This window comes from Ipomoea nil, unplaced genomic scaffold (genome assembly GCF_001879475.1).
Source record: "Ipomoea nil cultivar Tokyo-kokei standard unplaced genomic scaffold, Asagao_1.1 scaffold0317, whole genome shotgun sequence".
NCBI classification, from domain to species: Eukaryota; Viridiplantae; Streptophyta; class Magnoliopsida; order Solanales; family Convolvulaceae; genus Ipomoea; species Ipomoea nil.
Window position 1 is genome coordinate 3,800,525 of NW_017616745.1, and position 22,416 is coordinate 3,822,940.

The window sequence follows — 22,416 nt, forward strand, 5'->3', positions numbered from 1 at the left end:
ACTGACTCTGTTACAATGCACTATCACTACTGACTCCGTTACAATGCACTATCAGTTCATAACTACTTTCTCAACCTACTAAGCACAAACGTTTTACAAGAATTCTCGTACTTAAAAGTCACAAGTTCGATTACAAACGTTCTCTCTTCCTTTTGAGAACTATTACACAAGAACATGAGTCTCGTACTTAAAAGTCACAAGTTCGATTGTTACAAACGCTTTCTCTTCCTTTTGAGAAGAGCAAATACTAATTTTGATCCCACAAGTATTAGCAAAATGACACTTTTGATCCACATGTTTAATTTCTACCAATTTTCATCCATGACTATGGTTTTAGTATCAATTTTCATCCACAACTATTGTTTTAGTGTCAAAATTCATCACACCGGTCACCCCTCCGTTTAAATATGCCAAAAAATGAAATTATTGAGGGTATTTTCGTCCTTTTCAAATTAAGGTCCCAATTTGAGCATGAATAAAGGGATTTAAGCGCTAAAATTGATCTCAATTCACAATCTCCTACTCAAATTAAGGTAAGATGAGGAGGAGAACTGCGAATTGGGATCGATCTTAGAGTTTAAATCTCATTATTCATGCTCAAATTGGGATCTTAAGTTGAAAATGACAAAAATACACTTAAAATTTGTAGATTTCAGAATGTCTTAAACGAATGAATTATCGGCGTGATGAATTTTGACACTAAAACAATAGTCGTTGATGAAAATTGGTACTAAAACAATAGTCGTGGATGAAAATTGATATGAATTAAACACGTGAACCAAAACTGTCATTTTGCTAATACTCGTGGGACCAAAATTGGTATTTGCTCTTTGAGAACTATTAACAAAACATGATTTACTCCATACGCACGGGATAGTAGGATGAGAACTGAATTAATTGTATTGAAAATGTGATATTTAACAATGGTACAGACTATATATATATATATATATATATATATATATATAAAGAAATTAAGACTAGGATAGTGAGTCATAATGAGACTAGGATAGGGAGTGAGTTAAATACAAAGAGTCTTAATACTAATCACAGCAAAGGCTCATTAGAAAAACCTTTACCATTTACTCTGTATATTTTACTCTTCTTCAGTTTCCAACGTACACGATCCCAATTTATTCCCAAATCCCTAGCCCTAATTTGGACCCGAAAATCAAATTCAGGAGCAATCCAGAACAAAAGCGACTCTTTCTTCCATTTTATGTTTCTCGTTACAGGTTCAAAATCCTGAAGATGGACATAATATCGCAGTTACAAGAACAAGTGAACACAACCGCAGCTCTTGCTTTCAATACCTTTGGAACGCTTCAGAGGGACGCTTCTCCGGTTCGATTATCGCCTAATTATCCGGAACCTCCCGCCGCCGCTAAGCCTGCGGAAGAGGCTGCGGCTGCGGCGGCGGCGGCTGCAACGGTTAATGCCGTGGAGCAATCCAAGCTCATGGGTGCTGAACTTGTCAAAGCTGCTAAACAGGTAAAAAACCGTTTTGGATGTTCGATTAAATGATGATTTGGTGTTTACCGGTTTACAAATATTCCCTCTTTTGAGAAAATTAGAGGAAAAGTTATGTAATGAGTAGCTGAGGTTTAGGGTTTAGGTAACGCATTGGGTAGATCTTAGTTTCAATGAACTAGTTCATTACGTAGTGTAATTGGGGAAAAGGAAAAGAAGTTAAGTAATGTGTTCTATTACTTTCAAAGCAAGCATTTTTTATTTTGGTTAACCTCTATGCATTATATTAACTGCATTGGGAGATTTTACCAGGCAGAACTGATTTGATCATGTTTTTACATAGTTGGAAAAGGACTCAAAATAATCACTGTCTAAGAAGTTAATCATAGTCATAAGTTGTTTTACATGCAGTTTGATATATTGGTTGCTGCACTTCCATTATCTGAAGGGGGTGAAGAAGCTCAATTGAAAAGAATTGCAGAACTTCAGGTATGTGGTCAATGAAATCTTCATATTGTATTTTTCTATGAGGGAGGAGGCAGATTAAAAATTTATGTTCTTCAAGTAGAGTATACTTTGTTATTCACTCCTTTACTTATTATAAGTGGAGTTATTGATGTCGGATAAGGGAACGGGAATGTCAACATGTGACAAGAGAAAATTCTCAAAGAAATAGAATAACTCAAAACATTGAATATTTAATTCTCAAAGAAATAGAATAACTCAAAACATTGAATATTTCATATCATCTCCCCCATGAACAACGGACAAAGACCCTATAAATAGGTTCTGGTAGTTCAAAAGTGCTTGAGAATAAATGCATCTAAATTAATGACCATAAGGTGCTTGTTAGGGAAAAGAGCCAGAAATCAATACTTGGAATTGTAGAAAACATTTTCATGCATGTATCTGCAAAACCATGCGTCTCTTCAAATTCGTCCTGCATCAGTTATACTGCCTTATTCCTGCTTAATATAGGACAGAAACCAAAATTTGACAGAGGGGTAATGACCTTCTCCACTTTTACGTAATGGGGGAAGGTTCCCTTTACCTCATTTCTTACCATCCTCTATGACTTTTTCACATCAACTAAACACCATTACTCTCTAGGCATTCTACTTTTAAAGTAAGGCATTTATTAGCACCTAATGGGATTTTAGCTTCTTTGTTATCCCATAAGAAATTTGTTGACTTTATGTAAAAAGCAATGCTTATGGATATGTGCTTTGCAGGCTGAGAATGATGCAATAGGCCAAGAACTTCAAAAGCAGCTCGAAGCTGCAGGTACAGACTGATGACTCCTACTTGGCATTCTAGAGGGCCTTATGTATATATTATATTTTTGCATTATGGATCTATTTTGATGTAGTTTATCAACATAATTATAATTAAGCCCTGTGTTTTTTTTGTTTTTTTTGTAATTCAGTTTGTTGTCCTACTGTTTGGTATTCACATACTTTTACTGCATATCATCTAGTATTACAAACTCTGAGGTGGTTGGTGGAATGATTTTTACTTATTCTGACTGATATTTTGGATAATATTTGTACCAGAAAAGGAGCTGAAGCAGGTTCAAGAGTTGTTCAACCAAGCATCAGATAATTGCTTGAACTTGAAAAAACCAGATTGAAGAATGTGGGTAATGGGTATAATCAAATATCTGTGAACTGCATGAGGTCTGAATTCAAATTCTGGAATGAAAGCAGAATGCCCTGTTTCTGATTTATATTCCTTTCTATATACATCAAGATTTTTTTTTTTTGGGCACTAACTGCACAGATAAAACTATTCTGGGCACTGTAATATCCCATAAACAATATTTAGCAACTTGATAATATTTAGTTCTTTAATTGTTACTCGATATGTAATTTAGTGTATTATTATTAATTTTTAAATATTGTCAATTTGGTTCAACTTCTCAATTGTTTTAAATGTTGTCAATTTGGTCTCTTTAGATTGATCTTCTGTTCATTTTGCTTGGGATTTTTTTTTTCTTTAGAATTTCACATGCAATTCTTAATTTTTTTTTTCCAATAACCCAAGGAATAACTGAAGGATAATCAAACAATCAAAAATGTGATTTCTTTTTTTAAAAATAAAGTAAAAAGTGGAAGTAGAAAGGTAGGACTCAATGAATCATGTTTATGAGTTTAGAACAAGTTTATACTAAGAATCTTTGCCGTGCAATCGTATTCGATACGGTGCAATTCTTCAATAATTCGCGGGTACGCATGGTAAGGTCAGTTCGCATATGATTATGAACCCCTCTCTCAATATGTATATTCAACTTGAGCTTCAAATGGACATTGTACTTTCCCAAACAAAATATCTATATTCATGTATATATATATATTCAACTTGAGCTTCAAATGGACATGTACTTCCCGAACAAAATATCTTTACTCATGTACTTCCCCGACCAAAATATCTTTACTCTTGGGTAGCCAATCATCATAATTTTATATTCTGAAGGCAACTTGGACCACTAGCAGCCACATGCCTTTAACCATGGCTTATAAAAGGGAGCAAAGTATCTGTTTCTTCAACCAACCATTACTAAAATCTCTTCCCACCATCTTTCATCACCAAGAAGAAGAAGATGGAGTTCCCTGCAGGCTTCCATGATCCATCTTCATGGCATTCTTTCTTCAACTATCATCTCCTCTCTCCCCATCATTTCCTCCCTGAAAACCATGTTCATTGGAGAGAGACCCCAGAATCTCACATCTACTCTGCTGATCTTCCAGGTATAGTAATCACTTATATATATGCCAATAATAATTCTCCTGAATCCCATTTTGGTTTTGTTTTAATTTCACTGTTCTTTAGTGTATTAGCAAATTAAAGGGTGGCTTAATTGGTGGATTATATTATGAGTTTTATTGGCGCAGGAGTGGAGAAAGAGAAAATAAGGGTGGAGGTTGAAGATTCAAGGTATCTGATAATAAGAACTGAGGGGGGGAACGACGATGAATCAATGCCGGCGACGAGAAGCTTCATGAGAAAGTTCCGGCTGCCGGGAATGGTTGACGTGGACGGGATCTCCGCCGGGTACCGGGACGGAGTGTTGACTGTGACAGTTCCGAGATCCTTTGTGAGGAGGAGGGGAGTCCTCCTCATTAACCCTACAGAGATTTTGGATAGGGTGAGTTTTGGTGCAAGTGCTGCTTGACTCATCAAATTTATTATGGTTTATTGAATGGCAAAGAATCATATGATTATTTTGTATTTGGTTTTCATTTTTTTTTTTTTTAAAGCTCCTCCTAAGAGCAATGTATAGCTTTTGTTTGGTGACTTTGTTAAATTAAGAATATATTTATTATTTATTTATCAAATTAATTTTTTAATTTTTTTACTTATTTTTTGTGTTTACTAATATTTTAAGTGTAATTTCTAAATATATAAATTTTGTATACTAATAATATTAAATTTAATATTATGAAAAATTAAATTAAAAATAAATTCAATCAAGTCTCGTTAACTGGATTAAATACAAAATTAGACAGAATGAGTAGTTAATCTTGAGTACTACATGAATATAAAAAAAAAAATCAATTGAATTTTAAATTTAAATAAATCAAATAAATATTTAAACTCGATCGTATATATTTTTTAATGTCAAGTTAACCTCAACAATTTATGGTTAATTAGAGCATCTTCAATAGTAATTTTTAGAAGATTTTTGCATATGAAAAAAATCTATGGTTAAATTGAGTTTTTTTTTCTTGTAAGTGATGGTTTTTAATAGGGCCCACGAGAAGAGAGAAAAGGCAAATAAAAGAGCATATATTAAAGGGAAAATGACACTTTTTCCCCCTAAGTTATATACTTATAGCACTTTTTTCCCCTCAATTATTTATGTAAGCACATTAGCCCCCTCAATTATTTTAAAAGTGGTGGTTTTTCCCCTTGATATATTAAATTGACATTTCTACCCTTAAAGTAAACATTTTATTTATTTTACTTCTTCAACAAATTATTGTGTATATGTAGCAATGACCACGGTTTGGTTCGAACTGAACTGGACACTATAGCAATCGAATTAAAAGTTTTCGGTTATGATTCAGATCTAGAATCCAATATTTAGATTTCAATTTATTAAATTTATGAACCAAAAAAACTGGATCATGAACCGTGAACCGGTGGTTCCGGATCCGGTTCGTGATTTTGAACCGTCTTTATTTTAAATTTTATTTTATTTTTTATTTTAAAATAGTCTAAATTCAACAATAAATGTATTTTATTTTTTCAGTTCGGAACATGAACCGGCCATTTCGATTTGCGATTTTAATAAACTCTAAATATCGTACTTTGATTCTAAATTGTAATTGGAATATTTTGGTTTGGTTGCCTATAATATCTGCTTGGTTTGAACCAAATTATAATAATAATTTGTTGGGGAAGAAAAATAAATGAAATATTTATTTTAAATCTTTATTTTAAGGGTAAATATGTCCATTTAACATTTTAGAGGGAAAAAGAGCCACATAAATAATTAAGGGGGAAAACGTGCTATAAGTATATAATTCAGGGGGAAAAAGTGCCATTTTCCCTATATTAAATCTTAAAACTCAAACTCATAACTTCTCATATAAAGAAACAATTTTTATACACATAAAAATCAACTTTTACCCTCCTTTTTTTTTTTGTTTTATTTTCTCTCTCCTACTTCACTTCCTAAAAACCAACAAAAAATCTCATCAAATAAACATCAACAACATGCGAAAATTCATAACTTTATACAGACAAGTTGATAAAATTATTAGAAAGGCGGCAGCAATATGTCAAGTCATATCAAAGTGAGGCACTTGCCCACTTGCCCCAATGGATTGGTCGGTCCAAAAAAGGCAATAATCCGAACCAAAATCAATCAATAAAAATTAAAGATTGAAAATCTCAACCTTGTTTTCAGAAAAAATCTCAACCTTTCAACTACATTCACGTGACTGGTGAATATAATAATACAATGTAGGGTAGCTGTATATGTATATCACAGCTGCACAGGGGGGACAACAACCCAACCCCAACAAACTGCAAAATTAGCATCGGAAATGATCTTAGATTATAATACACAAATACACTCCATCTCTAAGCTAAAAGAAAACATTCATTTGGTTGGATGTTTTGATCAACTCTAAGAGCTCTACAGCCTCTCTTAATCTTCTCTCAACCTGTTCTCTCATTGCAACACCTTGAGTAGTCCTGCACATGTTTTTCCAACTTCTAATGTCCACCATCTTAACTTATCGTAAAAATAATAATAATAAAAAGAAAGAAAGATTTGTTTCTTGATCGGTGTTTTATTTCGTGGTGTCTAAAATAACATGTTAAAGGAGATATTAAAAATGACATGTCATGTTCATCAAAATATGACAAAACGTTGGCCAATTTTATTTTATTATTTTGCAAAATAAATTTATATCAAAATTTTTGAAACTTGAAAATAAAAATCATAAAGAAAAGGTTTTTGAAACTTGAAAATCAGACCTTTTATCATTTTTTGCCTTCCTTGAGAGCTCTTCCACATGATTGTGTAGTCTCTTTACAAGAGCAGGTAACTTGTGGGCAGCTTCAATGCCTTTGTGGTGCAGAAACAGTTTCTTCAAAACCTCAGCAGCAATGAAATACCCCTCCTCTTTGTTTCTGACCAAAATTCAGACACCATAAACATTCTAACCTTTGATAATTAGGAATTAAAAAAACATCATTAGAAGTTACTTTAACAAACCTTAATAACTCCCACAAAATAATTTCTACAGATCCACTAGATTTGCTGAGGACTTCAGTCAAATGCGGATGTCGAGTGAGGTTTCTAAGGATCGAAAGTGCATGCTTCAGGACTTCCTGATCAGGAATGCTACGGCTGACAGAGCGGATCAGCTTTAGCAGAATATCAATGGCTCCCGCGGCAACAAGTTCTTCACAACACTTCTGTGAGTAATGTGTGGCCATGTCTAGGCAATGCCAACAGAAAAAAATTACAACTTTACAGACATTTAAAGAAACCAGCATAGCATAGTAGCAATTTACTTGACAGTATATAAACTCACCTAAAGTTGCACAAGTGTGGAGGATGCCACTTACACTTTTTGTATTCAGAAGTTCTGATAATGCAGCAAGAAGTCTGTTAATTAGACGCATACCATCATTAACATTTGCTGCAGATTTTTGCAGTCTCAAACGCAAATCAAGAAGCTGCCCTTTTAGGTCTTTCCTCGCGAGGTAAGCTTTCATATATGACTGCATTCAAAAACAAGAAAGAAAATGTGAACATCCACATGTGCAAGATGAAAAGTTGGAGAAATTTTACTATGACATAATTTTCAAGTTGGTGGAAAGAGTTTAGAATTTTTCATCTTATTCATGGTAGCAGCAATCTGAAGAGCATTTATAGATGATTATAAAGGAACTGTTTCAGTAAACTATATCAGTTGGCAAACGATTAACATTATCCTGGGAATGAATATCAATAAAGAGGCATACTAACTTGGATCACAACAATCCTGTGTCTTTCCCTTGAAACCCTCTTCCTGGCAATCCATCCTCGAAAATATGATTGGATAACAACTGCTGATTTTTCCATGTGTATTTCCCTTGACCTCTCCCTTGCAATCCATCCTCGAAAATGTGCTTGGATAAAAACTGCTGATTTTTCCCTGTGTCTTTGCCTTGAAACCCTCTTCCTGGCAATCCATCCTCGAAAATATGATTGGATAACAACTGCTGATTTTTCCATGTGTATTTCCCTTGACCTCTTCCTTGCAATCCAACCTCGAAAATGTGATTGGATAAAAACTGCTGATTTTTCCCCGTGTCTTTCCCTTGAAACCCTCTTCCTGGTAATCCATCCTCGAAAATGTGATTGGATAAAAACTGCTGATTTTTCACTTTGTTGTCTATGTAACAAAACAGCTCTCCACCACCTTTGTATCTTTACCACTGATTGCAGAAATATTCTCAACTCAGAGGTTTTCGAACTGCTATTTGAAGTCCTGCAATAGCATGATGAACCTGCAATGCAACAAGTAAAAATGTTAGTTACAGTAATGCTAAAAATTTAACTGGGAAGGCAAGCCTTTCTATATCAAGAGAACCAGAAACTACCTAGAAGCCTCTTTCTAGCGATCTCTCCTCTGACAAGCCGTTGCATTTCAGTAGCAGCATGCTTTTGGGAAAGGAATGCCTTCCAATATATCATGCAACGGACTGCGCTTTGAATTCTGACAGCCGCTGCCTTCTGTAGTGAAAATTCTTTCCTTCTTATCCACCCACGGCAATGACTCTGGATGAATAATATACAACATTGAAAGTCAAATTCTTTGAGCAATGTACTTCATTCAAGCACACAACTTGCCTAGAGAAGGTAGGTTTTCATAGCATCAGCATCTATGTACCTAATCGAACATGTGAGGCATAATCTGTAGGTATTGCCACCAAATTACAGTATGAAAATGGCTTCAATTATACATGTATACATGAGGACATTCTCATAATGTACTATAGTACAAATCTATAATAAGATTAACTACACTTGGAGAGTAGCTACTTAGAATTAATAAATTTTTTAAAAGAAAATGATGCACCATATTGTAATCCTCTTAATAGATAAAAGAGTCTGAAAAATGCAAACCTGAAATCTTTTTTTTGGCTGTTCCTAAATCCTAATAGTCAAGGATGATAGAGAATTGTGTCTACCATGCTGCATATGCAGCTGATATAGGGTCAATAGTTACCTGAATCTTAATAATAAGACATCTACACCTATTAAAATCTCTGCAAGCAATCCATTGACGAACATATGCCTGAACAGTTATCGCTGACATAACTTCACATCTGTAACGCTTAAAATCCCTCATACATCTCATGGAACGGAAGATACTCTGGACTTGTATTATTGTTTGCTTCTGATTAATGAACACCTTCCTCATCAACCAACCACGATAGTGACTTTGAATTTGAATTGCTGCAGAGTGCCTAGTCTGAAGAAACAACTTTCGGTTTCTGTATGCTTTCCAAGAACGCTGTATGGATAATGCTGCTTTCATTCGACAATCCTTTGCCTCATTTTCTTTGGACAATTCTAAAGATTTATCTACCTGAGCAACCATGTTTGCAAACATAGACCGAGCTATCCTTCCGCGGATGTACTTCTGAGTGACAATGGCAGCATTGATAAGATGAGATGTAGACAAATCTTGAATTGCTTTACTTCCACCCAGATGTTGGGTTTCTACAGATTTTTTCAACTTCATAATATCTTGGCCATCAACCTCAAGGTCTGCATATTTGCCGAAATTTGCCAAATGATTCTTCCCATTCTCCGACTCAACTGATAAGATTAGACTATTAGAGAAACAATCAATATGAATTACAAGATAAGAGACACATAAAATACAATAGCACATACAATTCAAAGATCCCTGAGCTTCCCTTTGATTGGGCATCTCGATTAATGATTTCTTCCTCGTCAACCAAGCTCGTATTACAGCTTGCAAGTAAGAGGCAGTGTACTTGATCCTCATATATCTACGTTGTTCAACTGACCGTCTGAAATGAGACTGAATTATTTTTGCAGCATTTTCTGAATCAATAACAAAAATATCTTTCAGATAATAGTCCACGAAAAAGTGACTAATTTCAAACATATAAATCATGCAAGATGATAAGAGAATAATGAAAGTCCACAATATTCTGAAGCAATTAGACATTAGAAGTAGAAGCATACTTCAGACTTGTCCATCTTCTATTGTTCCTTTATATCATTAGATTCACTTTACATATTCTATCAACGAACAAGTGGACAGGGATTTTATGGCTTCAATACAACAATACTCCCAATCACATGATTGAGAATAAGTTGAAAGGATATATTTTCAAAATAAACAACAAACATTAAAAGAGACATACCTCTTTCAGGGCCTCCAACTCCTTTACAAGTCAAAAACTCTTCTTGTGTCAGATTTACTTGCTCCAGACCGCATTTATTATTTCGTTGAGCCATCTCTTGCCACCAGGACATTATTGCCTTGAAATTTCTTGTAGCATCTTTTATCAAAGGCAAGGTTAAAAGAAGTTCAGAAATTAGAAATGAAAGATGTTGATTTAGAGAGAATATTGACAGGGTAGAAGTAGGAAAATGATATTGCTATTTGAAAATCTGAAGCTTTCTGCTCAAAAAGTGAAAAAGAACCATAAAATATAATGTTCATGGAAACAATGTTTTTTTCAGTCTCATGCACAATATGCCAAGCAAACAAATTGTCATGGCTAACATGAATGACCAGAAATGTAAACAAACATGAACCTTCAGAAGAGTGAATTCTTTCTTCTTGCTTCAGGTCTGCTTCAGAATTCATAAACCATTGATCTTTGCTTAACCGTCTCCTTTCAGGACTTTGACAATTAAAACCCAACAATTTATGAAAGTTCAAATGGTCCTGGCAAAAAGTGAATAAGAAAATAACATTGAAGTGATTTTCTAAAATTTGGACTAACATATTCTAAACATTATCTAATAAAGAAAGTATTATGAACACTACCGTGTTTCTTTTAACAAGCAGTTGAAATGACAGGAACACCAACAGTATAACCACACTGCGATCATTGCAAGCACCATTACTTTCCAGTATGTCACTGACTTGTAAAACCTGCATCATATATGCTTATATGCACAAGCTTAGGAAAAAAGGATAATGCTGATAACCAAGTGCCAATTACAATTGCAACTGAAACAAAGAAGACACAAGCAGTATAATGGTCACTGTTAAGAGCCCCACATTGATAAAATAAGAGATAACATATGGGTTTATAAGGCCATGATTTATACTAGCTAAATTGTTCTAATACATTCTTACCTCTGGAAACTTTCCCAACAAGGATGGCAGCTTTTGGGATAAGATGAAATTGTGTACTGCATCTGTATAATCAATTGCAGATACTATGGAAACTTCTTCTGTTTGATCAAATCCCTGTAATATTATAAGGCAGGATGAATAACATGCATCACAATAGCAATAGAAAGTAATATAACAAAGGAAAGAGACTGCAAAACCTTAAATGAACAAGAACAGTGAAGTTCCTTCCTGAAGTAAAAATCAAGCAAGCACCACATAGCTTTTCCATCAACCAACGAAGAAAAAGTCTCAACCTTAAGATCATAACTCTCGCAAATTGCCTAAAACAATCAGATTTGTAAAGTTTAGAATGTACAAGTACATGAATCAATAAGAAAGCATATGCACCAATGCAAGACATTCAACTTCTTATTCTCTACAACCTTAGTTCATGTGTGGTTGAAAGAAATCAAGAATTAGGCTACATGCTGCAACTCCAATGCAGATATTTTATGGTAGCAGCAAGTTTGGGTATGCATTTGCCATTTGATAGCAAGAGAAACACACATGTATGGTTCAATACAAAATGTATTTATAGACAAAATGGGATCAAAGAAGAACTAATACAAAGAAGTAATGAAACATGTAGTAAAGAAACCGGTCCATAAAAAACCACATAATCCATTTCTAACACTAGAGATCAGACAATGAACAGCCATGAGAACCCCTATCACTATCCAATTATTCTTCATCAAAATTTTCTCAGCTCACTTTTGTAATTAATACTTTAAAAAGCTTTTTTTTCCTTGAATAATGAAGGAGTAACTTAATGCTTTCTCAAAGACTCAAACCAATTTCCTTGGAGAAAGCATGAGATAAACTTGCTCTGAATATTCGGAAAAGTGAAGAGAATGAAATATACTCATTGTGCAAAAGTTGAATTTCTTTTGTGCTTAACAGCTTTGACATACATCTTGAAAGTAGCATACAAAAATATGATTTTTAAAGTAAATATATTAAAAATGAAAAGAAAACTAGCACACACTAAACAGGCTGTGAAAATAACAAGATTGATAGATTAAGAAAAGCATAACTGCAGATTAGATTTGCTATCAATGTTACCTGGATCCATCCCAGAAGCATATCCAAGTGAGTGTGACCCTTTGAGTATTTCTACAAAGCAACAGGGAATCAATATGATATACATACATGCATGTATGTACATAAGTAACATCTTGTAAAATCTGAAACAATTTGACATGAACAAATATTGCAAATTTATTACTTTGAAAAAAAAAATCCAACTAACACCTACCCATGGAACTCCTTGTATTTTACAAATTTCCTCAGCCATGAGTGTCTTGTTGATTAGAAGTGGCAACTGCACATTAGATGACAGAGTTGGTAAAAGATATGGTAAAACTACAGTAAATTCCATTCCAGGTGGTAATAAATTCATTATTTAAAAGATTATGAAAACATTAAGACAAAAAACAAAACAAAACACCTGCAAGTGCACAAACATGTTCCATAGCAGGGAAAGGATGAGCTCCTTATCTCCATTAACAACATCTTCTGCCATAATAGTAGTTCCATCTTCATCTAGTAATGGTACACCAGCCTGCTTCACATATTGCAGCACTGCACCACAGTTAATCAAACACTTTTTGCGGGTGTCTGATGGAACCACCATTTTCTGATCAGAAACCAAGAAATCAAGAATGAGCAATGCACTACCAACAAAAGTTTCAATTGCCAAAGCCATAATGATTGTTGGTCATATCAATGACAACAAAACTGAAATTTTAAAAGCAAGAACGAAAGCGAAGGGAACAGAATGTACAAAATTAAGCTGACCATTAAGATAGATGGATCATGCTGCAAGAGCTGAACAGCTCTGCAAAGTCGTACACCATCTTGAAGATCTTCAAATATATCATCCACCTTAAATTGATACTCAACCAAAGGATTCTGCACCATTAGAAAAGTATATCCCCAATCTGATCAGAAAACAATTCCCACGTCTCAACCAATACATTTTCCAAACTGATATAATACTAAAAACCCATAATATAAGACCAACCAACTCAGCAGCATACGGAAGTGGCTTACCTGTTGATAATTTGCTTTAAATCCAATTATGACTAGATGTGCAAGAAGGTTACCCTCGCCATGCATCACATCCGAAGATAAGAACTCTAATTTTTTCCAGAAATAAAAATCAATAAATATTATTGGAAACAAACTGCAAAAGAAGAATACAAAGTATAAAGACCAATTCAGAAATTACCATTGATCAGTTGATTGCTAGATTTAACATGCGATTGCAAAGAGAATAGCAGAGGGGATCCCCCATCTAATCCATCAATACCATATTTACAAGGAAGACTGCTTTGACATTTAGCTCTATCAAGTACAAGAACAAGCAACAAAAATCTTTTTAAGATGACATTCCCCAACTTCTCATAGTAACCAGGCCTGAATAAACCCTCAACCAACTTGTTATAAGCATATGTTTTTGCTAAACCAACATGTGAGAAAAACTGTTTCTCGATCACCATCTTCAAGAATGCAATTTCCTGCTCAGAATTGACATCTCCATTTGGCAACAAGGAGTCACCACCTAAAATTATGTACAATCCAATCCGAAGCCAAATGGGATTATAACACATGAGAGTTTTCAGTGCTTTCTCCTTCATTCCAACATCAGTAACCATGGGACAATGCACTCTCATTTTCAATCGCCCTTCATCAATATTCTGAAACATTGGCACATTCAGACATAAAAAGCTAATGATTTATATTCAATCTCAAGAATAACACAACTGATTGCAATTCTAACTCACTATATGAACAATATGAACTTACTCATGTGTCTTAGACAAAATTTAGCAGGAATGCACCACTCTAATGAGACAGATTACCATGTCAGTTAATTTCCCGGAAATCATTCTTCTACAAGTAACTAACCTACTCTAAGTTCAGCTCAGAGCCTCAGACATTCACCACATATTAATCAACGACTCACAGAACGTGCATGGAAAGCAATAGGCGATTGCAAAATTAGTCATTGAAGTTCACTAATTGATGCTAAATTATAACTTAGGATATCATCCTTACGCAATTAACAGGAAAAAAAAATTAAAATAAAAAAAATGGCAAACCTTTGCTACTTGAGTCATGGTAGTGAATATCTCCTTACAGCTTCTCGAGCTCAAGTAATTCCTCATTCTTTCCTTCAAATCATCAAAGCTGCAAACGTCAAGCAACGAAGCTTTCAACCCCGAGAACATCGAATCCGGAAACGCTCCTGTTTCTTCATTCCCCGTACCCCTCCAGGACACGTTCCTCGGCCTCTTCGGATCCCTCCACGGTTCACCAACACCAACCCTACATCCCGAGCTGCTCTCCCTCTTCCCACTAACCACAACCCCGACCTCACCATCACCAGAACGCTCAAACCCTCCGGTGAACCTCGACACATCACAGCCGCAAGACCTAGGATTCTCAAACAGGAAATTCAGCCAAACGGCCAGCGACTTCCCCAACGACTTCACGGACTTCTCCTTGCTGGTCAAAGCCTTCCGAGCTGACTTCGACTGTTCGAGCTCGAAGGCCTTCAGCTTCCGCGCCGCTTTACTCTTCGCGGCTGAGCTCTTCAGCACGCGGCGCCCGCGAGCGGAGGACGCGGGGGTGGCTTTCGAGGCCGTGAAGAACTGAGGAGAAGACTGGAAGTTGAAGCTCCGTAATGGCGGTCTTGGGGTTTTGAAAGCCGAAGCTTCCCTCAGAAGTGAAGATGCCGAAGACGACGGCGACGGCGACGGAGGGAACAGATTTTGCGATTGCCTCTTTCCGTCCATTTCCGCATGTGAATCTGCGATTTCGGAGAGAGATTTTTGGGAATCGATGTCCGAAAATGGGAATGATGAACGGCGGAGATCCGGTTCAAATTTGAATCCGGATTTTGGCGGTTTTTTTACTGTAGTATAGTAAAGTGAGTCTATAATTTCAAAATGTCCTCGGATCCTCTTCTCTTTTCTTTTTAACCCTTATACTTTGTAATTTAAACAGTTGACCCACTAAAACTATGTAATTATATCATTAGAGCCGTTGATAGGGCATAGGATGTTCAAAATTGAGTGAAAAATCGGATAAGTGATCGAATCAATATAATTTAATTAATTAATTCCTGTTTGAAAGTGTTACTTAACCAAATTAATTTGTGTGTGTATATATTTATATTATATAGTTGAGTTTACGTGAAAAAATATTTTATTGTGGAAAAAGTATATCAATATATGATATATATGGTTTACATGAAAATATTTATCTAGATTGAACTGGTTGTAGAAGCATTTTTTTTCTTGAAAATTACATATTTTACTTATTTTGATTGATGAAAATTTTATTTTGATGAAAAATTAATTCCTCACACTTTTTGAATAAATTCATTGCTATTCATTTGTATTTTATTCCACACTTTTTGAAATATATATATATATATATATATATATATATATATATATATATATACACACACACACACACATATATATATACAATATAAATTTCTATATTACTTTCACATATCTTTATTGCGTATAAACATTTGAATTTTTATATTAATTATTACCAACAACCAACAAAACGAACAATCCCAATAGTGGAGTTTTTTTGCTCAAAATTTTCCGACAAAGTAAGAGTGAGAATGGAAGAAAAAGTGTATGTAGAAATTAAAGGAAAAATAATAATAAAACAAAAACAAAAAATTAACCAGGGGCACCTGGTGAACCAAACTCGCACCAAGCAAAGATTTTTTGTGGGTCATGACTGAGCTGGAAGGGAGATAAATAGGAAGGAGAAGAGAAAAGAAAGAGAAGTCTAAAAAAACAAAAACAAAAATAAAACAAAAAAAACAAAAAAAAAAAAAAACAAACAAAACAAAATTAACGGGGGTCCAAACCCGCACCAAGCAAAGGATTTTTTTTTTTTTTTTTCTTCTTCTTCTTCTCCTGACCTCATCACTTCTCCAGTTCTCCCTCCTATTTTTCTCCCTTCCAACTTAGCTATGACCCCACAAAAAAAACTCTCCAAAAATTAATGACGGGTTACTCCATCGTTTTAAAATAAACATGTGTCTCTTTGACTAAAAGGGCATTATTTGTATATAAGCTCATATCAATTTTAATAAAAATGATGACATTGTTTCTATACAAGTCTATTTTAAATAAAAATGTAATGACCAGGACTATATGGTCCAATGGTATCCAAGTTGGACTTCCATTTGGAAGATTGTGAGTTCGAGCCTCAGTGGAACCGTTATTAACTCTATGTGTTTTTTTAGTAGATTGAGAAAGTATAGAATTAAAAACATTCAATAAAAATATAATGACATTTTTGTAAATATAATAACTCCAACCTCTTGCTTAACTTCATGAATGACAAGACTTTTTCACAGACGGCTGCATGACGGATTAGAGAGGCCCAGGCCTATTGTATAGTCTTGCCATTTATATCCTGATTTACAACACTTTCATTATAAAAAACAACTGTAATGTCATCAAGTCACAACGTACTTTACTTTCAAAAAAAAAAAAGTCACAACGTACTTGGCACGACACCTTTTTTAGCACATATATGAGATGATGACAGAATGAGTTTTTGCACTTGGGAGAAACATGAACAATTGCAAAGTCAGTCTTTCAGCAGGCAGCCAAGTTCATCAAGTTACACTGAGAGTGTACAACTACAAGAGGCAAAAGAAAGCCCACACCATCCTATATGAACATTACAGCAATGATTCTACGGGCATTAGCTTGAATCTTGATGAACAACTGAAATTCCAAAATGCTAACACACACACACGCAGCTCATATTCCACGCCACAGAGAAACGAGAAAAATACGCGTTAATAGTAGCTTAAGCTTCACATGTTCGAGAAAAACAAGCTCCCACCGGGGTTCTCGTTCCTGATCTAACTTCAAACGCCACAACCATGGGAAAACAAATAATACTTCCCTCTGAGGACCGTAAAAATGCAGCTAACAGATGGGGTGGTACTGTGCAGATACTCGTTTCGGGGGCAGTTTACGCAGGATGTAGAGAACGAGAGCCGAAGGAAGAATCTCCACTAGCTGTGTGTAGTCATGAAGGAACGAGTATGGTGAGAAACAAGAGGCAAAAGCAATTCGAGATTAAAATATGGAACATGAATCCACCACGTACCACGTAATATATCAGATTCAGAACTGGATGGTCCAATACATCGAGTGTTGCATCAGAATCGAAAGCAGACAGCACAACCTGCAGAGACATGAGAACCGGAAGTAGGACATGTCTAAAGCTGGGATTCCGTAAGTTAAACCACATATCTAGAGGAATAGCAGTGCAAAAGATAAATTGAAATATTACCACAAAACATCTTATGACGAAACAGGTGAAACATATGGCTGTCACGGATCCAACCTGTAATAATTTAAATAAATCGAGTCACAAGGTGAAACAGTTCAGTTCAGCGAGCTAGATCACGTTGTGTAATGTACTAATGTTCCCCTTGTTCCAAAACCCAAAGATCCATAAAACAGAGCCAGAAAGAAAAGACGAGGTAAACATGGGATGGAAAATGGGGAGGAAGAAGAAAGGAGATGGCATATGTGAAGATGTATTGCAGATTAAACTCTCTTTCTCATTCAACTTTTCTTCTTCAGCCTATCCGGATGCTTAATTTCATCGTAATTCCTAAATCTCTAGAAATGAGTAACAAGCTGTCTCAAGTTTGAAAGTAATGAAATACGTCCTAATTGGGGGCAACCTGAACCAAGTTGGTTAGGTTGTTGGCTTGTTAACCACAAGGTTCCACGTTCGACTCCCAGTGGGAGCGGCCTATTGGCCTTCTTGGTTTGAGCCGGTTAGCTATGGGCAACCTAGGCTAATTTACCTCCTTGTGGTCCGTTGTCGGCTAAGGTCAGAAGGCAGGGTTTACCCAATGTACAACCTCGGGTAGTGGTTGCGGGTTAAAAACGTTCTAATTTGCATAAACATACATTTACAATAACCTCAAATTAAAAAATTCACAAAGTAGCCAGAAGGCAAATGCAACTATGCACAAACCTCGTGAAGCTTCTTTCTTCTCCCTTTGGATTCAATAGGAAAGCGTCTCAGCATGAAAAACAGCCTGATGTCAGCATAAAATGAACACACAGAACAAATTATAGATGAGCAAATGACTTATATTCAAAGCCAATAAATTAAGGATACTGAGCAAAAGCAATTCTGACAATGGAAACTGATACGGTCATTTACCTTCCTCCATAAAGTAAGAAACCCAACGCTGCTATGAATGAAACAACTGCACACAGTAAAAAGAAAATAAGAATTCTGGCCAAGCTGGAAAAGGTAACAATCACCATATCCTACACTTTTTTTGAAAATGAAGTGTCCAGCGTTGAGTTAATTGAGTTGGAAAACTGAAGACGGACATAAAAGTTACCCGCGATAAATATCTTTCCAATAAACTCAATGGCACTATTGTCATTAATCCAAAGGTACACCCATATACCACCCTGTATGATGTATATTCCAGCATTGATTGAAATATAAAACAATCTGAGCTTATCAGTTGGCAAACTTCTAGCCTGCCCATTCGTAAGGGTGAAGAGTTAGCATGACTGACCTATACTAAAAACAATGAAAGTGTATTTGCAAGAGACTCCATAGATCAATGACTTCACTTGCCTGGCGATATATTTCTGCCCAGAATAGGGCAAGAAGTGTATAAGTTGAGAAAAAAAGCAACCCAGGGAGGTCCAACATTACCAAAGTAAGCACCTATTGAAATAGCAGAAGCCAACATCAGCAAAAAGTTATGAAGGAAATGGCAGCAACAAACTAAGCTTTGTCATTTAGGCCATTGAACAATTCTAATGAACCAGTCTTCAGAAAAGATCACCCCATCAATGTAAGATTCTTTCCCTTATCACAAAAGAAGAAAAGCAAACGTTGGCATATACTTCAAGAGTATAAAATTACCGCAAAGGATATCTTATTTGAGAAACTAATTTATTTTATTATTTTTACAGTTAAGAAAAAGTACCTGGATATTTCTTTGCCAGTTTTTCATAATTTACAAATATGAAGAAATAAGATTATTGCAGGAACGGAATTATTCTAAATGTCTAATCACTTAGTAACAAATAGAAGCCTACTAACAATGGCCATTAAAACTTTAACTATTTTAGGGGGTAGGGGTATTGATATACCTTGGGATGGAAAAGAAACACTTGTTTGTGAAATCCAAAGACAATAGCACGAACTGAAACAAAGGAGAACCGCAATAGAAGTAAGCTATAGAAACAAAGGTGTCAGATGACTCAGATAAAGTTATTGCTCTTTTTTTTTTACCTCCATTTACAATGAAATTCATAAGATGAAAGACCTTTTGTGTTGTCCAGCCAAACTCTGGCACTCTCAGTTCAATTCTTATCAATTGAATCTGCACAGTCAACTCAAATCTTCAGTCAGGAAGACTAAATACATAAGTAAATACTGTGTAAGATTTCATAGGAAACTAAAACCAAGAACTTAAACACAATGAATGGGATTGTAAGTCAAACACTGCAATAACTTATGCATTAATAGACTATTCAAAGGCAGTCTCTTTTCATGAATTAATAGCTTATTATAATGAGAAAAGCTCTAGTCTAATCGTACTTCTATCTGCAGTTAGGAGTTATAACAGGGGACCAGTATGAATACCCCAGTTCTAACATGAGTACATGACCACAATTTAGATCAAAACTTGCTTGAATAGGTATTAAGAAAGACATGTTAGTGCAATGGGTTAGGAATGAATTAGTTGTAAAGAGAGCTGAATGGAGAAATAGAGTCCATATAGCTTACCCCAAGTCCCCAACTACATTCAGATTACGGATTATGGTTTAATTAAGTCCGTGTTCTATTTCTCATACTATAGCTTAAATTTGTTTGATCAACCATGAAGGCAATGCAATATGTGCTTAATAGAAGAATATCCAGATGATTGGTGCATGTATTTGAGATTCTAGAACTACAGAACATTAGACTACTCGCGTAACTATGGGGTTGTTAAGATTTGGTTTGCCATGAGTGGGATAGCAAAATTAGAGTGCATGAAAGGGATTTAAGGAATTGAAGGGAAAGATAATTATCAAATTTCTAAAGTAGTGCTGATTAGTGTTAATGACTAAGGAGGAGAAACCTCTACTTTCAAGCTTTTAGTGGTGGCTTATCATTTTGTTGGTTTTGCAAAAAGGATATTGAAATAGTTGCTCCCTATTACATTTCTTGATTGATTGGTAACTTATCAAACCCAATTACGGTATTATTAACATGTGCTGACACCATAGCAAGTGATAAGATGATGTTACCAAACAAAAATGTTACTCTATGTCAATATAATACTAACAAAAATATAAAACATAACCACTTGAAAGCCATTACAAAGTTATCTTAAGAAATTACTCAAATTAGCAGCAAGGTTAAAGTACCATTGACTGTTCCCTTTCACAAAAAGCCTCTAAAAATAGGATAAGAGAAACTCAAGTCATCATTACATCCCTTAGAACTTCAGCATTCAAATGCAAGAACATAGGAAATTGGTCAACAAGGTCCAATAATCCAATTTTTTTTGCCAACAATCCCAGAGTAGCTAATAGCCTAATAATTTCAGGCTTTCAGCACCATAACCAGTAATGATTATAAGTTTATAACCTGATTTTTCAATTCAACTCAACTCTAAAGCTCAAATACCCAACAATATTCAAATACAGGCTTCAAATAACTTGTAGATTGTCATTATTTCAATTCCCTAACTTCTTAAACACTCCTAACAGACCACGGCTAGCTCTAACATCTCCAGGAAGTTAATACTTCACGGTCTTCAAGCTCCAAACATGGGGAAATTATTGTTGTTTCCACATCAAACCAAATAAATTTAGATACATACGGAGTAGTATATAGCAGAATATCGGAGGTGTGTATACGTACAAGGGCAACGGCGGAGACGAGTGCAAAGGCACCGCAGAGTGAATAGAAGATTCCATCTTGCCATTCAACTGATTCATTGATCTCGTCCCACCAGTTCGCCGGAGACAGCGATACAACGCCGGCGATAAGATCCGGCAGCGCTCTGACCATCGCACTTTGACCTTCTCCCCAACTCTCTATCAGTCTATCTTACCTGCGCTTGTCAAATTTGTAAAAATTAGTAAAACGAAGTATATATAAAAGAATCCCAGTCAACATTTTCTTCTAAAGTTATCATATATGGATTTATTTATTTATTTTTACCTAAGGATGGGTAGAGTAATTTTCACAAAATCACATAAAAAAGTAAATTACATTGAAGACTCCATGTGACAAACTTAACATGAATGATGTTAATAATAATTTAACTCTTTTTTTTAATATCTGATTTTAGTAAATCAAATACTTAGTTTTACACTCAAACGGATTACCAGATATTTCGGAAAGGTTACACTACTCTTTATCTTGTTGGTTACTTTTGGAGGAGCTGCTTGATTACCGTATGAACGTTGGCTTCATCAAAATCAGTGGAGTCATTCACAGCGGAAAAATTATTAACCACCGGGAGTTTCAAGTTGGTCATTCACTATTTGCGACTGCGGGAAGAAAGGCAATGACACTATAACACCATAACAATACGAAGAGTTTGAAGAGAGAGAATTTGTTTTTTTTTTTCTCTCTAGGTTTAAATGAGTTTAAAGGTCAACATGGTGATAAATTAACAAGTAAACAAAATTATTTTTATTTAAATTTCATGTCAACATTGTGGAAGAGTTACCTGGAGAAAAGACTAAGTAAACAAAATTTTAAAAATAAATGTATCCAATTAAATCTTTTTTTAATCCAAGATATGAATTGAATCGTCATTGAAAATAGATGTGACTATTCGACCCTTCTGCTCTAAAAGTATAATTAAAAAAAAAAAATCATTTCATTATATATGTGTCTCTCCATACTTTATAAGTTTGCCTACATTGTTTACTAAATATTTCAATAAAATCATTCTTTTTATTGATTACCATGCAACAAAGCATGCTAATTGTTCACTTCT

General features: G+C 35.0%; 4 protein-coding genes across 7 annotated transcripts; 2 read left to right on the forward strand and 2 right to left on the reverse strand.

Moving 5' to 3' along the window:
- The first annotated feature begins 1,052 nt into the window (after positions 1-1,052).
- LOC109164849 (mediator of RNA polymerase II transcription subunit 21) lies at positions 1,053-3,326 on the forward strand. The gene is made up of 4 exons (XM_019313398.1): positions 1,053-1,491; positions 1,882-1,959; positions 2,703-2,754; positions 3,024-3,326. Exons 1-4 carry the CDS (start codon positions 1,252-1,254, stop codon positions 3,098-3,100), a joined length of 447 nt encoding a protein of 148 aa, XP_019168943.1. The 5' UTR covers positions 1,053-1,251; the 3' UTR covers positions 3,101-3,326.
- Positions 3,327-3,994: 668 nt separating this feature from the next.
- On the forward strand, positions 3,995-4,796 carry LOC109165117 (15.4 kDa class V heat shock protein). Its single transcript, XM_019313751.1, has 2 exons — positions 3,995-4,217; positions 4,362-4,796. The coding sequence occupies exons 1-2, from the start codon at positions 4,070-4,072 to the stop codon at positions 4,640-4,642; spliced, it is 429 nt and encodes a 142-aa protein (XP_019169296.1). The 5' UTR covers positions 3,995-4,069; the 3' UTR covers positions 4,643-4,796.
- A 1,585-nt stretch (positions 4,797-6,381) lies between these two features.
- Positions 6,382-15,285, reverse strand: LOC109171396 (abnormal spindle-like microcephaly-associated protein homolog). Of its 3 annotated transcripts, none has more exons than XM_019320485.1 (21): positions 14,468-15,285; positions 13,594-14,062; positions 13,416-13,501; positions 13,161-13,274; positions 12,811-12,999; positions 12,619-12,684; positions 12,426-12,476; positions 11,522-11,644; positions 11,325-11,438; positions 11,010-11,117; positions 10,775-10,907; positions 10,378-10,515; positions 9,878-10,051; positions 9,204-9,799; positions 8,575-8,752; positions 8,139-8,481; positions 7,958-7,985; positions 7,521-7,710; positions 7,199-7,424; positions 6,958-7,113; positions 6,382-6,672 (listed from the first exon to the last, which is right to left on the reverse strand). In XM_019320485.1, the coding sequence occupies exons 1-21, from the start codon at positions 15,161-15,163 to the stop codon at positions 6,564-6,566; spliced, it is 4,287 nt and encodes a 1,428-aa protein (XP_019176030.1). In that variant the 5' UTR covers positions 15,164-15,285; the 3' UTR covers positions 6,382-6,563. The 3 variants fall into 3 exon arrangements, with proteins under 3 accessions (XP_019176030.1, XP_019176029.1, XP_019176028.1); XM_019320484.1 differs by having other exon boundaries at positions 7,958-8,166; positions 8,320-8,481; positions 14,468-15,284; XM_019320483.1 differs by having other exon boundaries at positions 7,958-8,481; positions 14,468-15,283.
- Positions 15,286-16,949: 1,664 nt separating this feature from the next.
- Positions 16,950-21,549, reverse strand: LOC109170021 (tobamovirus multiplication protein 1-like). 2 transcript variants are annotated; one of them, XM_019318953.1, is made up of 10 exons: positions 21,327-21,549; positions 19,704-19,794; positions 19,562-19,614; positions 19,038-19,130; positions 18,793-18,937; positions 18,606-18,651; positions 18,414-18,477; positions 17,715-17,768; positions 17,529-17,606; positions 16,950-17,437 (listed from the first exon to the last, which is right to left on the reverse strand). In XM_019318953.1, exons 1-10 carry the CDS (start codon positions 21,474-21,476, stop codon positions 17,345-17,347), a joined length of 867 nt encoding a protein of 288 aa, XP_019174498.1. In that variant the 5' UTR covers positions 21,477-21,549; the 3' UTR covers positions 16,950-17,344. The 2 variants fall into 2 exon arrangements, with proteins under 2 accessions (XP_019174498.1, XP_019174489.1); XM_019318944.1 differs by having other exon boundaries at positions 17,529-17,768.
- Between the last annotated feature and the right edge of the window lie 867 nt (positions 21,550-22,416).

Coding starts and splice junctions, on each gene's coding strand:
- LOC109164849 (XM_019313398.1), top strand. CDS start 1,252: ATGGACATAATATCGCAGTTACAAGAACAAGTGAACACAACCGCAGCT. Junction 1,492..1,881: donor TTGTCAAAGCTGCTAAACAG/GTAAAAAACCGT, acceptor TTTTACATGCAG/TTTGATATATTGGTTGCTGC. Junction 1,960..2,702: donor AAAGAATTGCAGAACTTCAG/GTATGTGGTCAA, acceptor TGTGCTTTGCAG/GCTGAGAATGATGCAATAGG.
- LOC109165117 (XM_019313751.1), top strand. CDS start 4,070: ATGGAGTTCCCTGCAGGCTTCCATGATCCATCTTCATGGCATTCTTTC. Junction 4,218..4,361: donor CTACTCTGCTGATCTTCCAG/GTATAGTAATCA, acceptor TTATTGGCGCAG/GAGTGGAGAAAGAGAAAATA.
- LOC109171396 (XM_019320483.1), bottom strand. CDS start 15,163: ATGGACGGAAAGAGGCAATCGCAAAATCTGTTCCCTCCGTCGCCGTCG. Junction 13,502..13,593: donor TAGCAATCAACTGATCAATG/GTAATTTCTGAA, acceptor GGAAAAAATTAG/AGTTCTTATCTTCGGATGTG. Junction 11,645..12,425: donor TGCTTCTGGGATGGATCCAG/GTAACATTGATA, acceptor TGATTGTTTTAG/GCAATTTGCGAGAGTTATGA.
- LOC109170021 (XM_019318944.1), bottom strand. CDS start 21,476: ATGGTCAGAGCGCTGCCGGATCTTATCGCCGGCGTTGTATCGCTGTCT. Junction 19,795..21,326: donor TCGTCTCCGCCGTTGCCCTT/GTACGTATACAC, acceptor TTGACTGTGCAG/ATTCAATTGATAAGAATTGA. Junction 18,478..18,605: donor TTCTTACTTTATGGAGGAAG/GTAAATGACCGT, acceptor TGCTGACATCAG/GCTGTTTTTCATGCTGAGAC.